The sequence below is a fragment of the Delphinapterus leucas genome, chromosome X (assembly GCF_059928025.1).
Source record: "Delphinapterus leucas isolate spDelLeu-1000000601 "Yukka" chromosome X, BTC_Dleu_Yukka2, whole genome shotgun sequence".
NCBI classification, from domain to species: domain Eukaryota; kingdom Metazoa; phylum Chordata; class Mammalia; order Artiodactyla; family Monodontidae; genus Delphinapterus; species Delphinapterus leucas.
In genome coordinates this window covers 70,180,666-70,202,667 of record NC_143150.1, presented here as the reverse complement: position 1 = coordinate 70,202,667, position 22,002 = coordinate 70,180,666, and the positions used below count along the sequence as shown (strand labels likewise).

The following is a 22,002-nucleotide window of genomic DNA, read 5'->3' as shown; positions in this document are numbered from 1 at the left end:
CCACCACATTTAAAAGACTTAGATGTATGTCCTCCTTTTATGTTAATAATAATAAAAACCAAACAACCAACTAAACCTTGCTATTCAAAGTGTGGTCCACAGGCCTGCAGCATTAGCTTCACCTAGAAGCTTGTTAGAATTTTAGGCCCAACTCTAGAATTAAAGCCTGCAGTTTAGCAAGATACCCAGGTGATTCTTATGAACAGTAAGGCTTGAGGAACACTGCTTTATAACAATCTAAGGTCTAGTACCCATCCATCTGACATTATATATTTATTTATTCTAAGTCTAAAAGTTAAGCATGAGAGATAACTCTTTTAATTTGCTCTGATGTTTTAGGTACTTGATATCAAATACCACTACCAAACCACCAAGTGCAGGTGTAAGGTTAATTTGTGATAGACCCCTAAACGTATTCGAATTTAAAAGTGAAAGGATGTATCAGGTGCACTGTAGCAGCTACACACACACACACACACACACACACACACACACACACACCGCCCCCCCCAACTATAAGTGCTACTGAATTATTGCCAACTGGAATACAAGAAAGTTTCAGATGATACAGGTTGCTAGTTGTCCTAAAGTAGAGTCTTAAGATAATGTAAGGGAATGTATAAAACAGTCCAAAACAAAATATGCTAGTAATCTACTTAACTGACATATCATTTAAGGGAAAAAAAGACACACAGTGGTTTCCAAATCTTGTTCCAGAAGACAGTTGTGGTTTTAACTTTCATATACTGGGGTCCTATTTATTTGGGAGAAAAGTTCCGCTGATAAAAGAGAAACACTTTAAAATCAATGAGACATTTAAAACAAACATTCTGAAATAGAAATGCAGTGATTCAACCTTACCGCTTCGTTCCACGCCAAACTCCTTGCCACTGAGAATGTGATGCAGGAGGTTCTTCATGGCTGAAGGACTGAGATTCATCAGGCCATCTGTGGCTTCCTCAGCTACTCAGCAGAAATGTTAGAACAGAGGGATTTCTAATTGACCTGCCACTCTCACCCTATTTTTTCTCTATTTCCTTTCTTGCTTAGAATTTCTGAGTCACTTGATTGGAAGAAAAAACGCAGACGTAGAGAATGGACTTGAGGACACAGGGAGAGGGAAGGGTAAGCTGGGATGAAGTGAGAGAGTAGCATTGACATATATACAGTACTGAATGTAAAATAGATAGCTAATGGGAAGCAGCTGCATAGCACAAGGAGATCAGCTCCGTGCTTTGTGACCACTTAGAGGGGTGGGATAGGGAGGGTGGGAGGGAGACACAAGACGGAGGGGGTGTGCGGATATATGTATACATATAGCTGATTCACTTTGTTATACAGCAGAAACTAACACAACATTGTAAAGCAATTATACTCCAATAAAGATGTTAAAGAAAATAAATTTCCAGCACCATACTGCCTAGGTATTCATCCTCCAACAGATTCTTAATAATTTAAGGACTGATTATCCAGTTTATGGATTAACTAGGCCCTTGATTTCTTCTTCACCCCTCTTCCACATCATTAGGATACTCAGTAGAATCTTTATTTGAAAGTGGGAAGAATGAAAGGAGCACAATGGAACTGGAAACCAGTCGGAGAAAGCAATGATTGTATCTGTGAAGATGGGCTAAAATAATCAAAACTTCTCTCTATCTGGAAATATGGGGATTTAAAAAGAGAATAGATATGAATCTATGAAATTATGAAGAATATTGAGAATATAACTTGAATTTGTTCATCAACATCAGACACCTATTATGAGTTTACTACATGTAGGTCATGATTTTAAACAATGTTAGTACAAACAGGTATGACATGGTACTTGACCTTGTGAGGCTGACCAACTATTTGGGAAAGACTGGACATGTAAACAACAGTAAAATATGGCATGGCTATACTAAGTGTCAAATGAGAGGTATAGACAATAAATGCTTTGGAAATAAGAGGAGACATCAATCTCCAAGGATGGGGACTGATAAAATTAGTGGGAAGTACTGTTGAAGTGGGAGGTAGAGGCCAGACTGTTGAGGGTCTTGAATATCAGACCCAGGGATCTTGACTTTATCCTAGAAGAAATAAATAGCCATGGTTTGATGAATCCACAGGAAAAAAAATATCTGTAATGGGCAATTAAGGAAAAGTGAAGAATGTTTGAGGATTTATCCCTTCTTGAGGTTTATTATTGAATAATCAGACTCTCATAAAACATCACTTGATACCAAAGCTTGAGAAAAAAAAATATATATACATGTAATCTTATAACAATGTGCTGAACTGGCGATCATTTGGAATCAGGCAGACTTGGACTCAAATTTCACTATTTACCAGTTATGTAACTTCGGGCAAGTTATTAACCTTTCTGAGTTTCATTTTTTAAAAACTGCTCATTAGCTTTATTTAAAGAATTTAAAATTTTTATACAATTTTAAAGGTTACTTTCCATTTACAGTTATTACAAAATATTGGCTATATTCCCTGTGTTGTACAATACATTCTTTTTTTTAACATCTTTATTGGAGTATAATTGCTTTACAATGGTGTGCTACTTTCTGCTTTATAAAAAGTGAATCAGTTATACATATGTCCCCATATCTCTTCCCTCTTGCATCTCCCTCCCACCCTCCCTATCCCACCCCTCTAGGTGGTCACAAAGCACCGAGCTGATCTCCCTGTGCTATGTGGCTGCTTCCCACTAGCTATCTACCTTACGTTTGGTAGTGTATATATGTCCATGCCACTCTCTCGCTTTGTCACAGCTCACCCTTCCCCCTCCCCATATCCTCAAGTCCGTTCTCTAGTAGGTCTGTGTCTTTATTCCTGTCTTACTCTTAGGTTCTTCATGACATTTTTTTTCTTAAATTCCATATATATATGTGTTAGCATACGGTACTTGTCTTTCTCTTTCTGACTTACTTCACTCTGTATGATAGACTCTAGGTCTATCCACCTCATTACAAATAGCTCAATTTCATTTCTTTTTATGGCTGAGTAATATTCCATTGTATGTATGTGCCACATCTTCTTTATACAATACATTCTTGAGCCTATTTTACATCCAATAGTTTGAGTTTCAATTCCTTTTACCATCAGTAAAAGTGAGATAAAAATACCTTCTCCAGTTGGTTGTTGTAAGGATTAAATTAGATAATATATGTAAATAAAAAGCAAAAAGTACAGTGTCTGGCATATGGTAGGTATAAAATAATCATTAGCTTTATTCCTTTAAAGGGTTATTTAAATATACATTATCTCATGTAATTTAGGTTAGATTCAAACCAATAAATTTAGCTACTTGCTAACAGCTCAATTAAAAGCCTTTTGGGGAAATTTAACTGAAACAATGGCTAAAATTGAGTTTTGCAACTGTGATTTTATCTTTGTATTCAATCCCTATCTCTATTACTTTGCCATTCTTGTTGAAATCAAATACCGAAGGAAAAAATAGTCATGCCATGGGGTCTCCCCATAATTCTGTGCTACAGCTTCCAAAGGCCCCATCTATTCTTCTAACTAAAACTGCTACCTTGCCAAATACACCTATAGCCAATATCAAAGAGTCTTGTCAGATAAATATGAATAGAAATATTGCCTTCCTTTATTTGATCCTGATGTTGACTAGACAGAATATTGACACTATAATCAAACTGATGTGGTGACTCAATCTGACAGCCAGAGGTGGCCATGCCTGAATCAGAATTGAACCCAGTCTATCACACTTAGTTTGATGTATGCCTCGGATCACTCTAGGAGTTAGTAGGAATGTCATTGGGAGTGCAGAGCCCCTAGGAGGTGGAATTTTGAAGTTGACAACTAATATATAAATTTGTCATAGCAGTCCCTTGACTTGTATAGAGACTGACTAACATAGGAACAAGACTGCTATATGCAGCTTCTGAGCTACTGATAAAAATCCTTTAGATTCCTTTCCCTCCTGATTAAAAACTCAATAGAACTCTATTAAAAGTGAATTCTGCCTCAAACAGTTACTTAATTGAATACCTGAGCATCGAAGGGAGTGGGCCAGTTCTGTTGCCATAACTTGTATGATCAGACCAATTCGAAGTCGAAACATTTCAGCAAAGAGGCCAGGCTGAGTTCGCATATACATGGCTAGATATACCATTATTTCCTGTGCATGGAATGAATATAGACAAAAATTATGCCCTAGATCTCACAAGGCTTATTTTGTGGTCTTCAGAAATTGCCAGATCAACTGAAAACAAACTTTTAAATATCAATCACCAGATTAGGCTTTATAATTCTGCTCACCTGTGTAAGAATTGAAATGCTCATGTCCCCTTCACTGGCTTCATCTATCAGCTGAGTGAGTACTTCATAGGGCAGAGGTCTAAGGAAGAGGACAGTGGAGAAAGACAAAATTCTGCAACTACTTAAAGCTAAATTTATTGAGAAAATAAAAAAGCTCCTCCCAAGTCCAAGTCAGTGTCTCAACATCTCATCATTACTGGTAGCATTCTGGTTCTTTCAGTCTTCAAAGTTCACTGCCTCCCCAAAGCACTCTGGCCCATATCAACTCAGGAGAGCTCTGCTCTCCCGTCTCTAAGCCTGGATTGCCCTTCTCCTTCCAAATTGTATTTAAAACTCACCCCATGACGTCCTTCCAGACCAGTCTTTCATGGTTAATTCTTGACATTTGACAAGTAACTATTATGGCTAAAAAGTAATAAACTAAATTTAAGCTGTGCCTTTTGGAAGACATTTTATTACTTTACAATCACACCTTATAGAGTTATACTGATTTTTTATAGTTTCATCAGTTTACACACACACACACCCTCCTACACTTCTGACTCTCCTGTTGATACTAAGCACTCTGGGGGCATGGGGCATGCCATCTTCTTTTGGATTGCCCACAGTAGCCACAAAATTGATCTGATTTGTAATAAAAGGTTCTGTTTGCCAGGAATAAGGTGTTATGGATTGAACTGTGTTCCCTCTAAGTTCCTATGTTGAAATCCTAATCCCTAGTATCTCAGAGTGTCTTTACAGAGGTAAGCTAAAGTGAGGTAATTGGGTGGGCCCTAATCTAATATGACTGGTGTCTTTTATAAGTGAGAAATTTGGACACAGAGACACACAGAGAGAGAAGAAATGTGAAGAGACATAAGGAAAAAACAGCCATCTATAAGCCAAGGAGAGAGGCCTGGAACAAAGTCTAGAGTATAGCTGATTTTTTGTGGGGGCTAATTCCAGTTGCCCTGTTTGTTTGTTTTTTGAATAAAACGTTTGGTAAAGCCAATAAGTAAAAACAAACAAACAAAAAAACCCCAAAAGAGCAAAATACATTTGAGTACTACTCCCTGTGAGCCTTCTCTTTCATTTACTCATGTCCTATCACTACCAATATTCTCACATTCACTGTCCCTGATAGAAGCTCACACACGTAGGACATTATCATCCACTTATAGATTAGGACAAGAGAATTGCAGTCAGTCCACACAGCTCCTTAAAGTCTCAGAGAAGCTTCATCAAACCCAAACAAAAACCATACTAACGCAGAGATGGTCTTCTCTCGAGGTTCTGGAGGGAGTCCCACTGTCAAATGTTTCTGGTGGGAGAGAAGGTCTGTGCAGGCCTAGGAATAAATAGTATAATAGTATTATCCTTCCCATAACACCTCACATTTCCACGAAATTTTCTGTTTTCAGCCTAGAAACCTTTGCTCCCCCTTAACTTAATGACACATCAATCTTTTCCTCAGGAAATGCAATGAAGATCAGAAAAGAGGGATTTCTAGGAAGGAACAATGAAGTATTTTTATCTCCTAAAAGGTAGGAACTTTTAGCCTAGTATAAATTCATTCTTAAGACCTAGAATCCTCATAGTTTATAACACCTCTATAAGTCTACAGTTTATATGCTTCAGTATTATATATTTGACATTCATAAACAAAAAAAGCTACCTGATAATCAGAAATGTTATGTGGGAAAAACAACATCTTAAATGGTTAGATGCTGTGGTGACTGCCTTAAAAAACAACTGCAGAAACCAATTTATAAAAAGCACCTCCATTTAGATTTGGTATAAATTCAAGAAGAATTTATAGTACCTCATCGAGTGCTTCCACCTTCTTCCTTAAGATTCCAGAGATGTATCGGATCAGGCCCCAGTGACGAATTTCTCCAACTTTGCTATAGAGCTCAGTAAGCAGCTCTCTGACTGTTGCACTCCCTTCATCATACAATCCAGTGTCCCAGTCAGGTCCTCTGGAATGTTAAAGGCAGGTCTACATTAATTATAAATAAAGCTACAGGCAACAATACTTTGTTTGTGTCATAGTGAATATGCCTGTTTTTGATAGGTTTCTCTCATTAGGAAATGGATGTTATTTACTACGAATTCTCGTAAAACTATTTTTAAGTCGGTACTGAAAGCCGAATACCTAGACAAGAATAAGTCTTAGTTTCAGTTGTGTTTTGACAAAATACATTCTTTTACCCTCTTAATGGGCTTCAAAGTAGCTGAAATTAAAGTCAAAGATTTAATTTAACTACTGAAAGTTCAGAAAGAATGCTACACTTAGGGAACTAATGAAGAAGTAAGAAGAATGTGTGCTTATTTTTAAAAGATACATATATACACACACACACACACACACAACACACACACACACATCATATACATTATTGTCGTAAAAGTTCCTATACCACAAGTCAACTGTGAAGTACCATAAAAGATATATGAAGTGCTATGAAATTGGGGAATTTAATAGATGATAAAAGGTAGATTATTTATTAAATGATGTTAAGACAATCAAGTAGCCATCTGGATAAAACATTGAATCCACGCCTCACACTGTACACCAAAATTCCAAATGTATCAAATTTAAATGTTAAAGTACTAAAAGAGATATGGGAGAACTATTTTATAATTTCAGAGTCAAGGACTTTTAAGCTGTGAACTATACACCAAAAGCCATAAAAGAAAGACTGATACATTTATATATATATATATATATATATGTATATATAAATATACAAAACTCTTATTGCAAAAACCACTATAAGCAAAGTCATAGGACAAATTACAAACAGAAAAATATTTGCAATTCATAGGCCAATTTTCCTAATGTATAAAGAATTCCACCAAAAAACTACTAGAACTCATCAATGAATTCAGAAAAGTCGCAGGATACAAAATTAATATACAGAAATTTGCTGCATTTCTATACACTGACAATAAACTATCAAAAAGAGAAATTAAGAACAATCTCATTTAAAATCAAATCAAAAAGAATAAAATACCTAGGAATAAATCTAACTAAGGAGGTAAAAGACCTGTACTCAGAAAACTATAAGACATTGATAAAAGAAATTGAAGGTGACATAAGCAAATGAAAAGACATACTGTGCTCATGGATTGGAAGAATTAACATTGCTAAGGTGACCATACCACCCAAGACAATCTACAGATTCAATGCTATTGCTATCAAAATACCAATGGCATTTTTCACAGAACTAGAACAAATCATTCTAAAATTTGTATGGAAACACAAAAGGCACTGAATAGCCAAAACAATTTTGAGAAAGAAGAAAAAGCTGGAGGAATCATGCTCCCTGTCTTCAGACTATGCTATAAAGCTGCAGTCTTCAAAGCAGCATGGAACTGGCACAAAAGCAGACACACAGTCCAATGGAACAGAATAGAGAGCTCAGAAATGAACCCACAATTATATGCTTAATTAATGTTCAACAAAGGAGACGAATATACAATGGAGAAAAGACAGCCTCTTCAATAAACGGTGCTGGGAAAACTGGACAGCTACATGCAAAAGAATCAAACTGGACTACTTTCCCACACCATATATAAAAATACAGTCAAAATGGATTAAAGACTTAAATGTAAGACCTGAAACTATAACAATTCTAGAAGAAAACATAGACAGTATACTCTTTGACACTGGTCTTAGCAATATGTTTTTGGATATGTCTCCTCAGGTGTGGGAAACAAAAGCAAAAATAAGCAAATGAGACTACCTCAAACTAAAAGTTTTTGCACAGAGAAGGAAACTGTCAACAAAACAAAAATGCTGCCTACTGAATAGGAGAAGACAACTGCAAATGATATATCCAATGAAGGGTTAATATCCAAAATAGACAACTCATACAATTCACATCAAAAAAAATAAACAATCTGATTGAAAATGGGCAGAGAATCTGAATAGACATTTTTCCAGAGAAGACATACAAATGGCTAATAGGCACATGAAAAGAAGCTCAATATCACTAATCATCAAGGATATGCAAATCAAAACCACAATGAGATATCACCTCACACCCGTCAGAATGGCCATCATCAAAAAGATAAGAAATACCAAGTGTTTGTGAGGATGTGAAGAAAAAGGAACCCTCATGCACTGTTGGTGGGAATGTAAATTGGTGCAGTCATATGGAAAACAGTATGGAGATTCCTCAAAAACTTAGAAATACCAACAAGGACCTACTATATAGCACAGGGAACTATATTTAATATTTTGTACTAACCTATAAGGGAAAAGAATCTGAAAAAGAATATATATATATATATATATAAAACTGAATCACTGTGCTGTACACCTGAACTAACATGACATTGTAAATCAACTATACTTCAATAAAATTTTCAAAAAAGGCAAAACCAAAACCCTTAAAAATAGAACTACCATATGATCCAGCAATTCCACTTCTGGGTATCTATCTGAAGAAAATGAAAACACTAATTTGAAAAGATATATGCACAGCTCTGTTCATTGCAGCATTATTTATGATAGCCAAGATATGGAAGCAACTAAATGCCCATCAATATGAATGGATAAAGATGTGATAGATATATACACATATATATATATATACACACACACACATACACACACATATACATATACACACATACATACACACACAATGGAATATTACTCTGCAATAAAAAAGAATTAAATCTTGCCATTTTCAAAAACATGGATGGTGGACCTAGAGGATATTATGCTAAGTGAAATAAGTCAGACAGAGAAAGATAAATATTGTATGACTTCACTTATATATAGAGTCTAAAAAATAAAACAAATGAACAAACATAACAAAGCAGAAATAGTATCATAGATACAGAGAACAAACATGGTTGCCAGAGGAGAGAGGAGTGGGGGGAGGAGAGAAATAGGTGAGGGAGATTAAGAGGTTAAAAAAAAAGAATTCTAACAAATAGGTAAGAAAATAAAAAACAACAAAAGAACATCTGGCAAAATAAGTACCAATGGCTTTTAAACTTAAGAAAAGGTGTTCAATCTACCATTTGGGTAAACAGGTATAAAAGTAAACACATATATATCTGTATTTACCTATATATGCATAAAATGTCCCTGGATGGATACACAAAAAAACAATAGCATTGATTGCCTATGAGGAGGGGAACCAGGTATCTGGGGAACAGAGGTGGGAGAAAGACTTTTTACCCCTTCACTGTATCCTTTTGTACTTTAAAATGTTTGAACCATGATAATGTGTTATCTATTCAATATATTAAATTATATATAATATAAATGTTTAATATAATAAAACTAAATCTATACTATACGAATCGATGGATTCAAGAAACAGTGAATGAAAGTCTGAAGAGTAACAGGATATTTTCACAGTCTCAAAGTACATCTCTACAAGATACTTTTTAATTTTGAAGTATAACATAGTAACTTTACAGTGGAGGAAGGTGGAAGATACTACCTTAAACAAGTGGTCAAAGTTAGCAGAAATGGGACTCATCAATACTATGTGCCTCCTGATAGGATACACTGAGAAGAACTCAGCATCACTTCAGTAGCATTCTTGCCCAAAATGCATAACCTGAATTTAATTATGAGGCAACAACAGATAAACCAAAATTTAGGGATATTCTGCAAAACAACTGGTCTGTATCCTTCAAAAATGTCAATAACATTAAAAATAAAGACTTAGGAACTGTTCCAGATTAAGGGAGATGAGGGACACATAAGAACTAAATGAAATGCATCATTTAGATTTTCTTTTGCTATAAAGACATTATTGGGACAACCAACAAATCTCAATAAGGTCTGTAGATTAGATAACAGTATTATATTAACATTAATTTTCTGATTTTGGCAATTATACTGTGCTTATATAAGAGAATTCCTAGTCTTTAGGAAATACACACTGAAGTATCTGGGGGTAGAAGGGGATCATGTTTGCCACATACTGTCAAATGGTTCAGAAAAAAAATGTGTGTGTGGTGATGGTGATGATGAGATGATGAAGAACAAGACAGGGAGGGAGGGAGGCAGGGAGGGGGGAGAGAGATATTAAAGCTCAGTGTGAATATCTGAGGGATCTGGGTGAAGGATATCCAGAACTTTTTTCTTTTTTTAATTTTTAATTTAATTTTATTACTTTTTTAAACTTCTTTATTGGAGTATAATTGCTTTACAATGGTTAGTTTCTGCTTTATAACAAAGTGAATCAGTTATACACAGACATATGTTCCCATATCTCTTCCCTCTTGCGTCTCACTCCCTCCCACCTTCCCTATCCCACCCCTCGAGGTGGTCACAAAGCACCGAGCTGATCTCCCTGTGCTATGCGGCTGCTTCCCACTAGCTATCTAATTTAAGTTTGGTAGTGTATATATGCCCATGCCACTCTCTCACTTTGTTACAGCTTACCCTTCCCCCTCCCCATATCCTCAAGTCCATCCTCCAGTAAGTCTGTGTCTTTATTCCCATCCTGCCCCTAGGCTCTTCATGACCATTTGTTTTTCTTTTTTTTAGACTCCATATATATGTGTTAGCATATGGTATTTGTTTTTCTCTTTCTGACTTACTTCACTCTGTATGACAGAATCTAGGTCCATCCACCTCACTACAAATAACTCAATTTTGTTTCTTTTTATGGCTAATATTCCACTGTATATATGTGCCACATCTTCTTTACCCATTCATCTGTTGATGGACACTTAGGTTGCTTCCATGTCCTGGCTATTGTAAATAGAGCTGCAATGAACATTGTGGTACATGACTTTTTGAATTATGGTTTTCTCAGAACTTTTTTTTTGTACTATCCTTACAACTTTTCTCTAAGTTTGAAATAGTCAAAATAAAAATAAATAATATGAAAATAAATGTTATGAGATCTCATAATCAGGGAAGATCCTTTTTATTCCTAGGTATCAGAGAAAGTTTCATGGAGGTGACAGATGATCCAGGCCTTGATGGATAGCTAGAATTCCAACGAGGAGAGATGGGATGTGGTAAAGGGAGAGTAGTCCAGACAGAGGAAAAAACATGAACCAAGGTCTGAAAGTGGTCATGTACAGGCTTTGTTTTGGATGTGATAAGTAGCAGGCTGTTTTGGTGGCAGTATTCACATTGTGATGGGGGAGCAATGGTAAAGGTTGAAAGTTAGATTATAGAGGATATAGGTTTGGTCACTGATTCCCAACAGTAGTGGTGGTGATGTGGTAGGGAGAAGCAGGGGATTAGAAGGACTTGAAGATGTTGACACAATTTCAAGTCTGGATGACTGAAAGAATGATAATACCATGAAAAGCGTCAGGCAGTAGTAGGTTTCTGGTAAAGACTGAATTTGACTTTAGACATGTTGAGTAAGAAGACATATAAAAATGAATTCTGAGTAGATTAAGGACTTAAATTTTTTAAAATTCTTAAAGGTATTTAAAATATTTTTAAATTCTGGGAGGGGAGAAGGTTCTCCCCATGCATGATAAGAAACTCAGAAGCCAAAAAAGAAAAGACTATATAAAACAAAACTTTTGGGACTTCCCTGGTGGTCCAGCGGTTAAGACTCCACGCTCCCAATGCAGGGGGCCGGGGTTCGATCCCTGGTCAGGGAACTAGACACCACATGCTGCAACTAAAGATCCCACGTGCCACAACTAATGATCCCCCACGCCACAACGAAGATGTTGTGTGCCGCAACTAAGACCCAGTGTGGCCAAATAAGTAAATAAATAAATATTTTTTTAAAAAACGAAAGTTTGGATAGAGAGAAGCATATGAACAAAGTTAAAACACAAATTCCTTGGACAAAATATCTGCAACAAATATAACAAACAAAATAGTAATATATACTATTACTATAAGGAAAATATAAATAACCCAATGGAGAGCAAACAATGGTTATGAACAGACAACTCACAGAAGGAATACTAGTCAACAGACATAGGAAACCCCACCTCCCAGTTTCTACTCAAATCCACAAGGGATATTGGGCAGAATTCCAAGTGTATTAAAAACCATGCAGCACATCAAACAATCTACTCAAGTGGTTTGATACTAGAGTAACTAGTTCTAGTGAGATTACAGGTTTTGATCAGATGTTATGGTGAAGTTAGTATGTACAGGATTAGATGAAGAAAACTCATGTTAGGAGTGGAAGAGTTGGCAGTCAACCATGGACCATCTGAATTGGTAGGAAAGCATGAGTGTTTCAAGCCTTTGCTTGCCTATCCCAATGACCCTGCTGAATCTTCAGTTTTCATTCAAGCTACAGTCATTAGTCATTCTGTCCTTAACCCTTATCTCTTCTCACCTTCTCTATCTTTTCATTACTCTGCATTTAGCATTGTGCCTGGTACATAAGTATTCAACTGATACTTTTTGAACAGACTGCTTATCCTAAAGGAAAAAGGAAAGGAATAGAGGTATCAGAGTAATAAAACCCATGTCTTTTTCTTGGTAGTAGCACATAACAAGCTTTAACAGTTGGCACTTGGACAGGGTTGTATGAGAGGCAAAGTCCCTCACAGCATCAGACTGTCAGGAGGCTTATATAAGGCACAAGTTCTACCATCCATAACAGGAGGAGGGCAAGGGAACTCCCAGGGAAGAGGGGAGGAGCGGGGTTACAGGTCTAGGTGTAGTCCCTCAGTAGCACTGTGGGGAGGCTCTAGGTTAGAAAGTTCTGAATGGCAGCAATGGTTTGGGACACTCATGGCCCAGGGCTTATCTCTTGCTAGCAGATGCAGGTTGAGTTTTGAGGAGGATACAAAGCAGGCAGGCCCTAAATGGCTTAAAATATGTTTGGGCTATTTTTAATAAAATTGGATGTGTAAAACTTTGACTTTAGTGCTGGCGGGCTTTTCAGCTTCCTTTTTTACTTACTCATTAAACACCATAATCTGATGGAAATGGCATAGGCTCTGGAGTCAGGCCAAGGGGACTTCATTACCACCTAGAGGGGATGAAAGTCCCAAATCCCTACCTAGCCTTCTTTGACACTCCCCTGGCAGTGAGAAAGGTGGAGCAGTGCCTGCCTTGGTGAGAGCAGAAGTCTGGGCTTTCCACTCAGCCTTTGCTGACAGGGGTAGCACCGCAGATTTTTCTCTGGTGCTTGGCTGGAATAGAGTGGTTATTGTTTAAAAGTTGTGTGTGTTGCTTGAGTGCCTCTTTCCTAGCCCTTTGTCTGGGAAGAACGGGTTTTCCTTAGGGCTTTTGTTGTCTGTGCCCACTGACTGGCCTTTTCAGGCTGCTGGCTTCTCCAGCACCCAGTGAGGCAACAAAGAAAACCTGGGGACGTCAGCACCCTCTCAGTCCTCGAATCATGAGGTCCTTAGCCAGCCTGCTGCCTTCTCTCCACCTTTCAACATCTTGTTATGTTTGTTTTATAAATAATGTCCTCCTGTACCTAGCAGGAGGAACAGAGAGAAATGCATTTACTCTATCTTGTCCAGAACCAGAAGTCCCATTGTGGTTATGTTTTAAGAGGTTTTTGTCTTTTAGAAATAATACTGAAATATTTAAGAATAAACTGATAAAATGTTTGGTGTATCCTCTTCAAAATAATCCAGGAGGAAGAGAGAATGAGAATATAGATGTGACAAGATTAACCATGAGTTTTTAGTTGTTCAGGCTGGGAGATGGGTCCAAAAGTGTTCATCACAGTATTCTCTCTACTTTTGTGTAAGCCTGGGCATTTCGGCAACATCATCAAAGTTACTCTCCCTCCTCTGTTGAGGACGCGTTTGAGGAAAACTAGATTGAAGTAGAAAGACTTGTTAGGAAACTGTAACAATAGTCCTAGGGAGAGACATAGGCCTGAATGAAGGCAGCAATATTAGAGATGCAGAAGATAAATATTTAGAGGTAAAACTGGACAGACTTGGTGATTAACTGGATATAGGGAGAAGGCTTGATGATTAGGTAGGTGTTGATTCCAACAATAGAGATGGAGAATTTCATAGGAGCGACTTCATTTTTTTTTTCTTTTTTTGCGACTCCATTTTTGATATTTGACTGCTGACTGCTTTCAAGTCCTACCATTCCCCTTTCCTTTCCAGCCAACTCCTGGGCAAGTTGATAAAAAAGTCTGAGTGTTCCCTCTTTTGGTGCTGTTGAGAATGAACCCTCATCCCAGCCTCACCTTCTAATCATAATAAAATTCCAAATCCAGCCTCTTTCCCTGCTTTTTAAGGACCCACACCCTTCTGGTATGTGTATGGCATCATCAGTCTTGACATCCAAAACCAATTAGGGGAGGGCGGGGGTCCATCCTGCCTCTTCATGGTGCTGACAACATGAATAAATGAGGAAGAACAGGTAATTTTGTGGGGGAATTTGGGGGACAGGAGAGAGGAGTTCAAGGTACCTAGAGTTAGAGGTACCTAGATAAAATGTACCTAGCAGAGGGTGCCTGACACACAGCAAACACTCACTAATGCTACTTTTTTTTTCCTGTAAGCCTCCATATTCTTACTTCTTTTGAGTTAAAAATTTATCTATAGATTTTACCAAATAATGGAGGCTTAAAATAACCATAATAATGATAATAATGTTTATGTTGTTAGTCACTTACTATGTACCAGGCATTGTATTAGAGACTGCAGATATTTTATCTTGTTTTAATCTTTAAAACAATTCTATGAGGTAGGTATAATCCAAATTTTATAAATGAGGACAATTGAGACTTTAAAGTTACGCAGTGGGTAGGTTGCAAAACTATTCAAATCCACAACAGTGAGACTCCAGAGCAGTGCTATACTTACTATGCTATACTTCGTTTTCTATATGATCATGAAAGTAGATTGATAATATCCATCACTTACTTCATAGTATATAGCATATAGAGGATATCAGCTTGCTCCTGTAAGCTGGAGGTCTCCTTCAACTGTAAAACCAGTGCTTTGAAGTCCACCTCCCCAGATGGGTCTCTAGGAAGATGTATTTCTACACGAACAGAGGGAACCTTTAGTTTGAGAAAAGACAAAAAAAATCCACAAGTGCTCACCTTAAATAACGCCCTAGAGTGTTGATCTTTTCACTTTCTAAACCTTTTCCATAAGAGTTTCCTAAATTTTGACAAAAAGTAAAGCAAAAACAATGACACCTTCAGAATGCATGATACAGCAATCTAGTTTTCTTAAGCCTGACTAGAAAAACTTGCCCATTTAAAAAGTGAACTAAAAAGGACATTTATCTTCACCATGGTGGCATTTTGCCTACCACCAGTTACTAGTAGAAACCATAATGACTAGTTCTATTATTTTCTGTAAGAATGGCAGTTTTGCAAAAAGCTGATAGAAATACCTCCTGTGCAAATTTACCTGGTCCTCTTGTGGTGCATGAAGTAAGTCAAGTAAGTTGAGTGAAGGCCAGGAAGCCTGAAATATCTTTGTAGGAAGATACATGTGTACATCTGCAAGAGGTTGATATTTATGGAAAAGCTTAGATAATTAAGAGATTAATAAAAATGCACAGTTGACCTCAACAATGAAGTTACATATGGGTTGGTTCTTTATAGAACAAGAATGAGAAGTTTACCCTTTCTTGGTAATAGCAAAGAAAAGAAATATGAAGGGCAGATAAATCAAAGGATATTCAATCAATCAATCAACATATTTTGAATGGAATATCTAGAATTATAGCATCAGCTGGACATATAAGATATTAAATTCTACAAACGTAATCAATACCACAATGGTGCCATCACTGATACTTTAATAGAATACCACATATAACAGAAAGAACCCAGTTACATTTTGTATTTTCTGGACTCTCTCAGAAGAATATCTGGCTGCTAGCAGTTGGAATTGCTTGAGAACAGATAAACGGATGACCCTATCTAGGGAATCAAAAAATGTAGTGGCTGACCAACTTCGAGACATTCCTAAGATTTTTACTTACAGTTCATTGTTAAAACACTTACCATAACCTCTAAGGAGAGACTCTCTTGTCATTTTTGCCATTTTACAGATAGAGAAAGAGAGATACAGAGCTCAGATAACTGTTCAAGCAAGTAAGTAGCAGAGCTGGGAATTAAGTTCAAGTTTCCTGATTCACAATCAAGAAGTATAACTTAATAAAGCTGATGTCTTTGCATAAGCCCTTTGTCAAGGAAGCATACGCAAAGGCTATGTATGCTAAGCTTTTCCCTTTTCTAACTGTTAAATGATTCCCCAATGATCATGTTTAATATCTTTGGTTAGTAATGGTCAATAAAATTTTAGACAGTGTGATCATGCATCTCAATCATTCTCATCATCTGTGAAATGTTAACATTTAGGTCCTCTAGGTGTGGCCAAGGAGCCCTTCTGTCCCTTCATATGCAGCTATCATACAGGTACTGAACACTCTTAGGAACCATGACTACTCCTGGCAATGTGTGGTAGAAGACATCCTCCACCGTGAATACTACTGAGGGAGGATAGTAGTCTTGGGGAGAAGAATGGTAAAGCTGTTGAAGAATGATACTGTAGTTGACAAATACAGCTCTACACTGCTGGAACAACTGACTGTATAAGTTACAGCTGGCCTAAGGAACCAGATTTAGCTTACTTAAGGGAGAATATCTCCCTTTCCATTGCAAGGCTATCTTGTAATAGTCTGCAATGCTTTCTCTTTAAATAAAATTACTTCCAAATTAGTAACTTTTCCAAAGGAGGAAAAAATCCTTTCCACATTTTAATACTTTGATGTTAAAACTGAATATGCTCCATGTCTCTTGTTCTGTCTCTTCTTGCTATGTAACTGGTTAAACCAGACTACACAGCACTATCTATAGCAAAACTATACCCATTAATTACCCATTTTTAATTGTAAAAATTCATTAATTTTACAAATATTTGAGCATCTAATATGTTCTAGGTGCTGTCTGAGATGCTGGGATAAAGCAGTGAACAAAACAAAGTTCCTGACTACACTGTAATAAACACCCCACCCCCATCCTGGGCTTCATGTCATCCTGTTCCTGACTCCAGTGAGTCATGGCATTACTCACTCTGTACATGCAGCTCCTTGGCCTTGGTCATCAAGGACATTAAATCGCAGGTTGTCTGCACAGCAGCTCGGAACCGATTTATCCCTCCCTTCTGTGGGGTAAGGGCTACTTTAGGATGGGGAGCCGTGTGCACCAAAAGGTGATCTAAATAACGAGCAACTTCATCACCACAGCGAGCTGCAAGGTTAGTGGGGGGAGGGGGGAGAGAAAAAAATAAACATTTTAGTTACTTCACAATCTACCCCACCAAACAGAATGACTGGCTCCTGTACCCACAACACAGCACCAAAACCAGGTTGTTTTAGCTCATGGGGGAAAATAGCTGGTGATCATTATACAATCTCGTAGCTTTACTATTCAGAAACTATGGCTATTTACCAGGATCCACCTGTTCCTCAACTTTGTTGAGACAATATTAGGTTCCCTGAAAGTAGTATGAGCTTATTATAGGCCAGGTGGAGCATTTCATAACCTATGTATGTGTGTGTGATGGTAGTGGTGGTGGCAGTTGTGGTGGAGGAGTAGAATAGGGCCCTTTGAGTCTCACTGGTATGAGGAGACTTGTGGGGAAGGGCAAAAATCTTCTACTAAACATTGAGCCTAGCTGAAAACAGACAGATTCCACAAATGGCAGCTACAATTGCTAAAGAAAAAACAAGCTCCATGTGGCACTGGTGTCAAAAGGACTACTGACCACACGTTGGTCTTTTTTGTTACCCCCTTCATTTACTCACCAAATATTTATTGCCCGCTATGGACCAGGTGGTGTACTAGTTGCTGAGGTTTCAGTGCTGAAGAAGACAGATATAGTCCTTATCCTCTTGGTCTCTCCCTCCCCCCCACACCTTCTGTAACATTCTCTCTGACTATGGATAATGGAAACAAAAAAAATACATATATCTTGTGGCTGCTTAACATTTCAGATTTTACATGAACACTTGCAACATTTATAGTTGGAAAAGCCCAATGTTTGGATCAATACTGAAGTTTGCTACGTCAGTCATGTATCATCTGGATTTTGATTACCTCTGGGGAACTCTCCAGATGTCCTTCTGTACTCTGATGTGACTAATGGGAACTAGCAGAGCTGCAGGAGTGGACCTCATACTCAGTGACAACTTAATGACAAATATTATAACCTTGAATACAATCTAGACACTTGAGTAGAGGATTATGAACAATATGGAGAGAAGCGCTCTCCCCATGGAACAGCTGGCAAGCAACAGACACGTCCATTGTGAGGCCACCAATGAGCAAACCCAGACAGGGGAAAGTGACTCAGAATGCATAATTTCAAGCTTAGTAAAACATATCATTAAAGAGATATATTTAAGAAAGCAATCTAAGAGAATGAGTGCTACAGATGTAAATCACAACTACCTATGCAATAGCAAACAACCTCAATATCTGATCAGTCTTATTTGGTTTTCAAAATATTTCAGCTTATGCCAAGATAGATATCATGACTTTGGGTATTACTGATAACAGGAAATAATCTTGTATTTAATGTACTCTTCAAACAAAGAAATTCACACTATTTTAGAACTTACAAAAACAGAGTGAATTAAACGGTATTTAGGTAAGTAAATGCTGAGCCCAAATGAGAAAATAGTCCTTCTGACTGCTAGTGTTTTGGTTTATTGTATATGAGATTATGCTTGCTAGCTCACTGAGGAAAGCCAATTTATTTATATTTCTTCTCTCCAACACAGCACTCTTAAGATAAAGAAATTGGCTGCCTTAAGATATAGGCTTAACAATCAGAAAACCAGACAGTGAAAGCAGGCAAACCATGTTTTACATAACTAGAACAATAATTCACTCCCACTGGCCCTTCTCTCTGTGGGATTCAAATAATGTAATGCTTGCCCTGCCTAGGTCAGCATTTTAACACTTTAGGGTGTTTGTCAGGCCCCCATGATGCTTTCTCACTATATCATCTTTGTATTCATAGAAGCCAATTAGATTTTGTTCTGCGTTATTTGTCTAGTTGTAATATGAAAGCAATAGGCGTACCAAATCGGCTTTTTCAAACTACGCAGACCTCCCCAGAGATTCTGATGTACCCCTATAATATTCTATATAAAAGAACTATATAAAATTAGAATATATAGAATATATTAGAATATAAAATTATAGATTATATAATATTCTATATAAAAGAACGCTGACGGAATTTTATACTTTTTATGCTTTTTAATGTCAAAAAGCAGTACGTATATGTCTAGTGTTCCTACTACATACTTGATTAAATATCTCTCACTCACCATTGCTTCCTCCCATTTTTAAAGTACCAGTCATTTTATGTACCTGGGAGAGAAATTCCCCTAACCTTAGTAAGGGATAGTCCAACTCTATACTCCACAATCACCACAGGGATGTTAGACCAAAAACCAAAGGTAAGTAGAAGAATGAAAAGTAAAGCCAAACAAAAGGTGTATTAGGTGTATTAAATAGGAGTGAGACTGCTGGCAGGAGAAATATTAAGGAGGATGCTCAACAATACTTTGTATTCTTGTCCAGTAAGGCCAGTGCATTTATGAAGCCTTCTTACCATTACTGGTTGAACCATAGCCATTCATCCAGTCACCAGATTCCAGCTCATTATCATAGTCATCATAATCTTCACTGTACAATTTACCCTCAGGTCCAGGTTCCATAAAGCTCAAATGTGTGCAGCAAGATGTTGTCAAAAACTCTGACAGTTTACCTGTTTGAATCCTGACAATTAAGAGGGTAAACAGAAAACAGAAAATCAGAGGAAATCATTTTCAAAACAACACAGTTTAGTGATAAAAAGGATACCTAGAATGTTCTGTTGGGGGATTACTAACGTTTATACATTAGTACAAATTTTGTAAAAGTGAAAATTTACAGCACTCCTAGACATAGTGTAGTATAGGTTAGGGTACTATGTTAATAAAGACTACAATTATGGGTTCACAATCCACCAGCAGATCAGTTTTGCTCGCTTTCACTGCCACATACTACATTGCTAACTATGCCAAATATCTGGCAAAAACTTCCATTGGCTGCAAGAGAAGCTAGGACAGAATGAAGATAAATCACCACAAATCTGTCATATCATTTCAAAAAATACTCAAAAAGACCATTTTGAAAAGAAAAAAATGGTATCTGACAATTTTAAGAATTATAGTAGATTGTAAGCCATATCTTCCCCTACTTATAAAGCCAATTGCAAAACCAAACCCAAAGGGAAAGTCAATAGTACTGATTTTCTAAAGAAGTCAGCTTGAGGGGGCTCCCAATGGCCAGATCTTGAATAATATGTACACTGAAATAGACAATGGAATGAAGCATGACATAAAAATAAAATAAGAATTTATGACTCTATGCTGGCAATAAGACTACAAAATTAAAGGGGGTAAGGGAGAGCTTTTTTTTTTTAACAGAAGGATTCCAACTAATACATGTACAAAGAATGATAGAAACACAGAATCACGATTTTACAACCCCATTAGTAATAACTGATTGATCAATGGAAGATAAAGCCATTTGGTCAAAGATTGTTGCGGAAAGCATAATGGAATCTAGACACGAATGGAGGATTATGAAGAATATGGAGAGAAGTGCTCTCCCCATGGAAGGGCTGGCAAGCAATAGACACGTCCATTGTGAGGTCACCAATGAGTAAACTCAGACAGGGGAAAGTGACTCAGAAGATAACATTTTAAACTAACTGAGAGACATTCTGCAAAATAACTGACCTTCTTTCTTTAAAAATGTAATGAAAATTGTAATGAAATATTAACAAACGGCTGGGGAATTGCTCTAGATTAAAAGACATCAAGGAGATATAATAACTAAAAGCCAACGAGTGATCTTTCATTGGAGTTGGAGTGGGAAAAAAGCTATGGGAAAACATTATTGAGACAACTGGGTAATTTTGAATATGGACTCCATATTAGATAATAGTATCGTATCAATATTAACTTTTCTGAGTGTGCTGATTATATTGTAGTCATGTATGAGAATGTCCTCTTTCTTAGAAGACAGAAACTGAAGTATTTAGGGTTAAAGAGTCATGATATCTCTGACTAACTCTCACACACTTTAGCGAAAAAAGTGTGTGTGCCTGTGTGTGTGTGTGTGTGTGTGTGCGTGTGTGTGCATGCGCACATATGTATGTGTGAGAGAGGGAGAAGGGTAGGGAACAAGAGAGGAAGGGAGGGAGGAGAGGAAGGAAGGGAGGGAATGGGGGAGAGAGAACACACAAGTGGGACAGATGTTAACAACAGGTGAGTCTTGAGGGAGGGTATATGGTATTCAATAAGATTCCTGCATATTTGTGTCTACTTGAAATTTTTCAAAATAAAAACTTAGGGAAAAAAGAAAAGCAGTGAGAAATGAATAGTCCAGTAACCTCCTTTTCCTCCCTCCTTCCCTCCCTCCCTTCCATTCTTCCTTCCTTCCAGGGTAAGTTTCCTGATCCACTGAATTTATGGAGTGTAGGCAAAGAACAGGGTGGGGAAAAATTCCAACCCTTCTCTTTAACATTAAATTCCTTGATTCAATCTATCAAACACCAGCTCCTGGAATAGGATAGGTATATGTTGCTAAAGATACAGAGAAAGGCATCACAAGTCTACCATTACTGTACCCAGCATCCAAATTTCACATTTCACTACTGAGTGCATAGAGGTCACTTACCTTGCCCCACCAAAATAGCCATCCTGCATTTTTCGGAGTGCTGCCAGGATACTTGAATTCAAGCTGGTTCCATCTTCATCTTAAAATGAAG

The 22,002-nt window shown here is 37.3% G+C and overlaps 1 protein-coding gene across 5 annotated transcripts in view; it reads right to left on the bottom strand.

Moving 5' to 3' along the window:
• Window positions 1-22,002, bottom strand: part of PHKA1 (phosphorylase kinase regulatory subunit alpha 1) — a 147,798-nt gene that overhangs the window by 15,959 nt on the left and 109,837 nt on the right. For all 5 annotated transcript variants that reach the window (XM_022565569.3, XM_022565566.3, XM_022565567.2 and 2 more), the window contains 10 exons: window positions 21,912-21,990; window positions 19,795-19,961; window positions 17,241-17,417; window positions 15,568-15,659; window positions 15,070-15,209; window positions 6,074-6,230; window positions 5,520-5,599; window positions 4,273-4,351; window positions 4,003-4,132; window positions 862-963 (listed from right to left, as the gene is read on the bottom strand). In XM_022565569.3, the coding sequence (XP_022421277.1) occupies window positions 862-963; window positions 4,003-4,132; window positions 4,273-4,351; window positions 5,520-5,599; window positions 6,074-6,230; window positions 15,070-15,209; window positions 15,568-15,659; window positions 17,241-17,417; window positions 19,795-19,961; window positions 21,912-21,990 (1,203 nt within the window). The remainder of the gene's footprint in view (window positions 1-861; window positions 964-4,002; window positions 4,133-4,272; window positions 4,352-5,519; window positions 5,600-6,073; window positions 6,231-15,069; window positions 15,210-15,567; window positions 15,660-17,240; window positions 17,418-19,794; window positions 19,962-21,911; window positions 21,991-22,002) is intronic.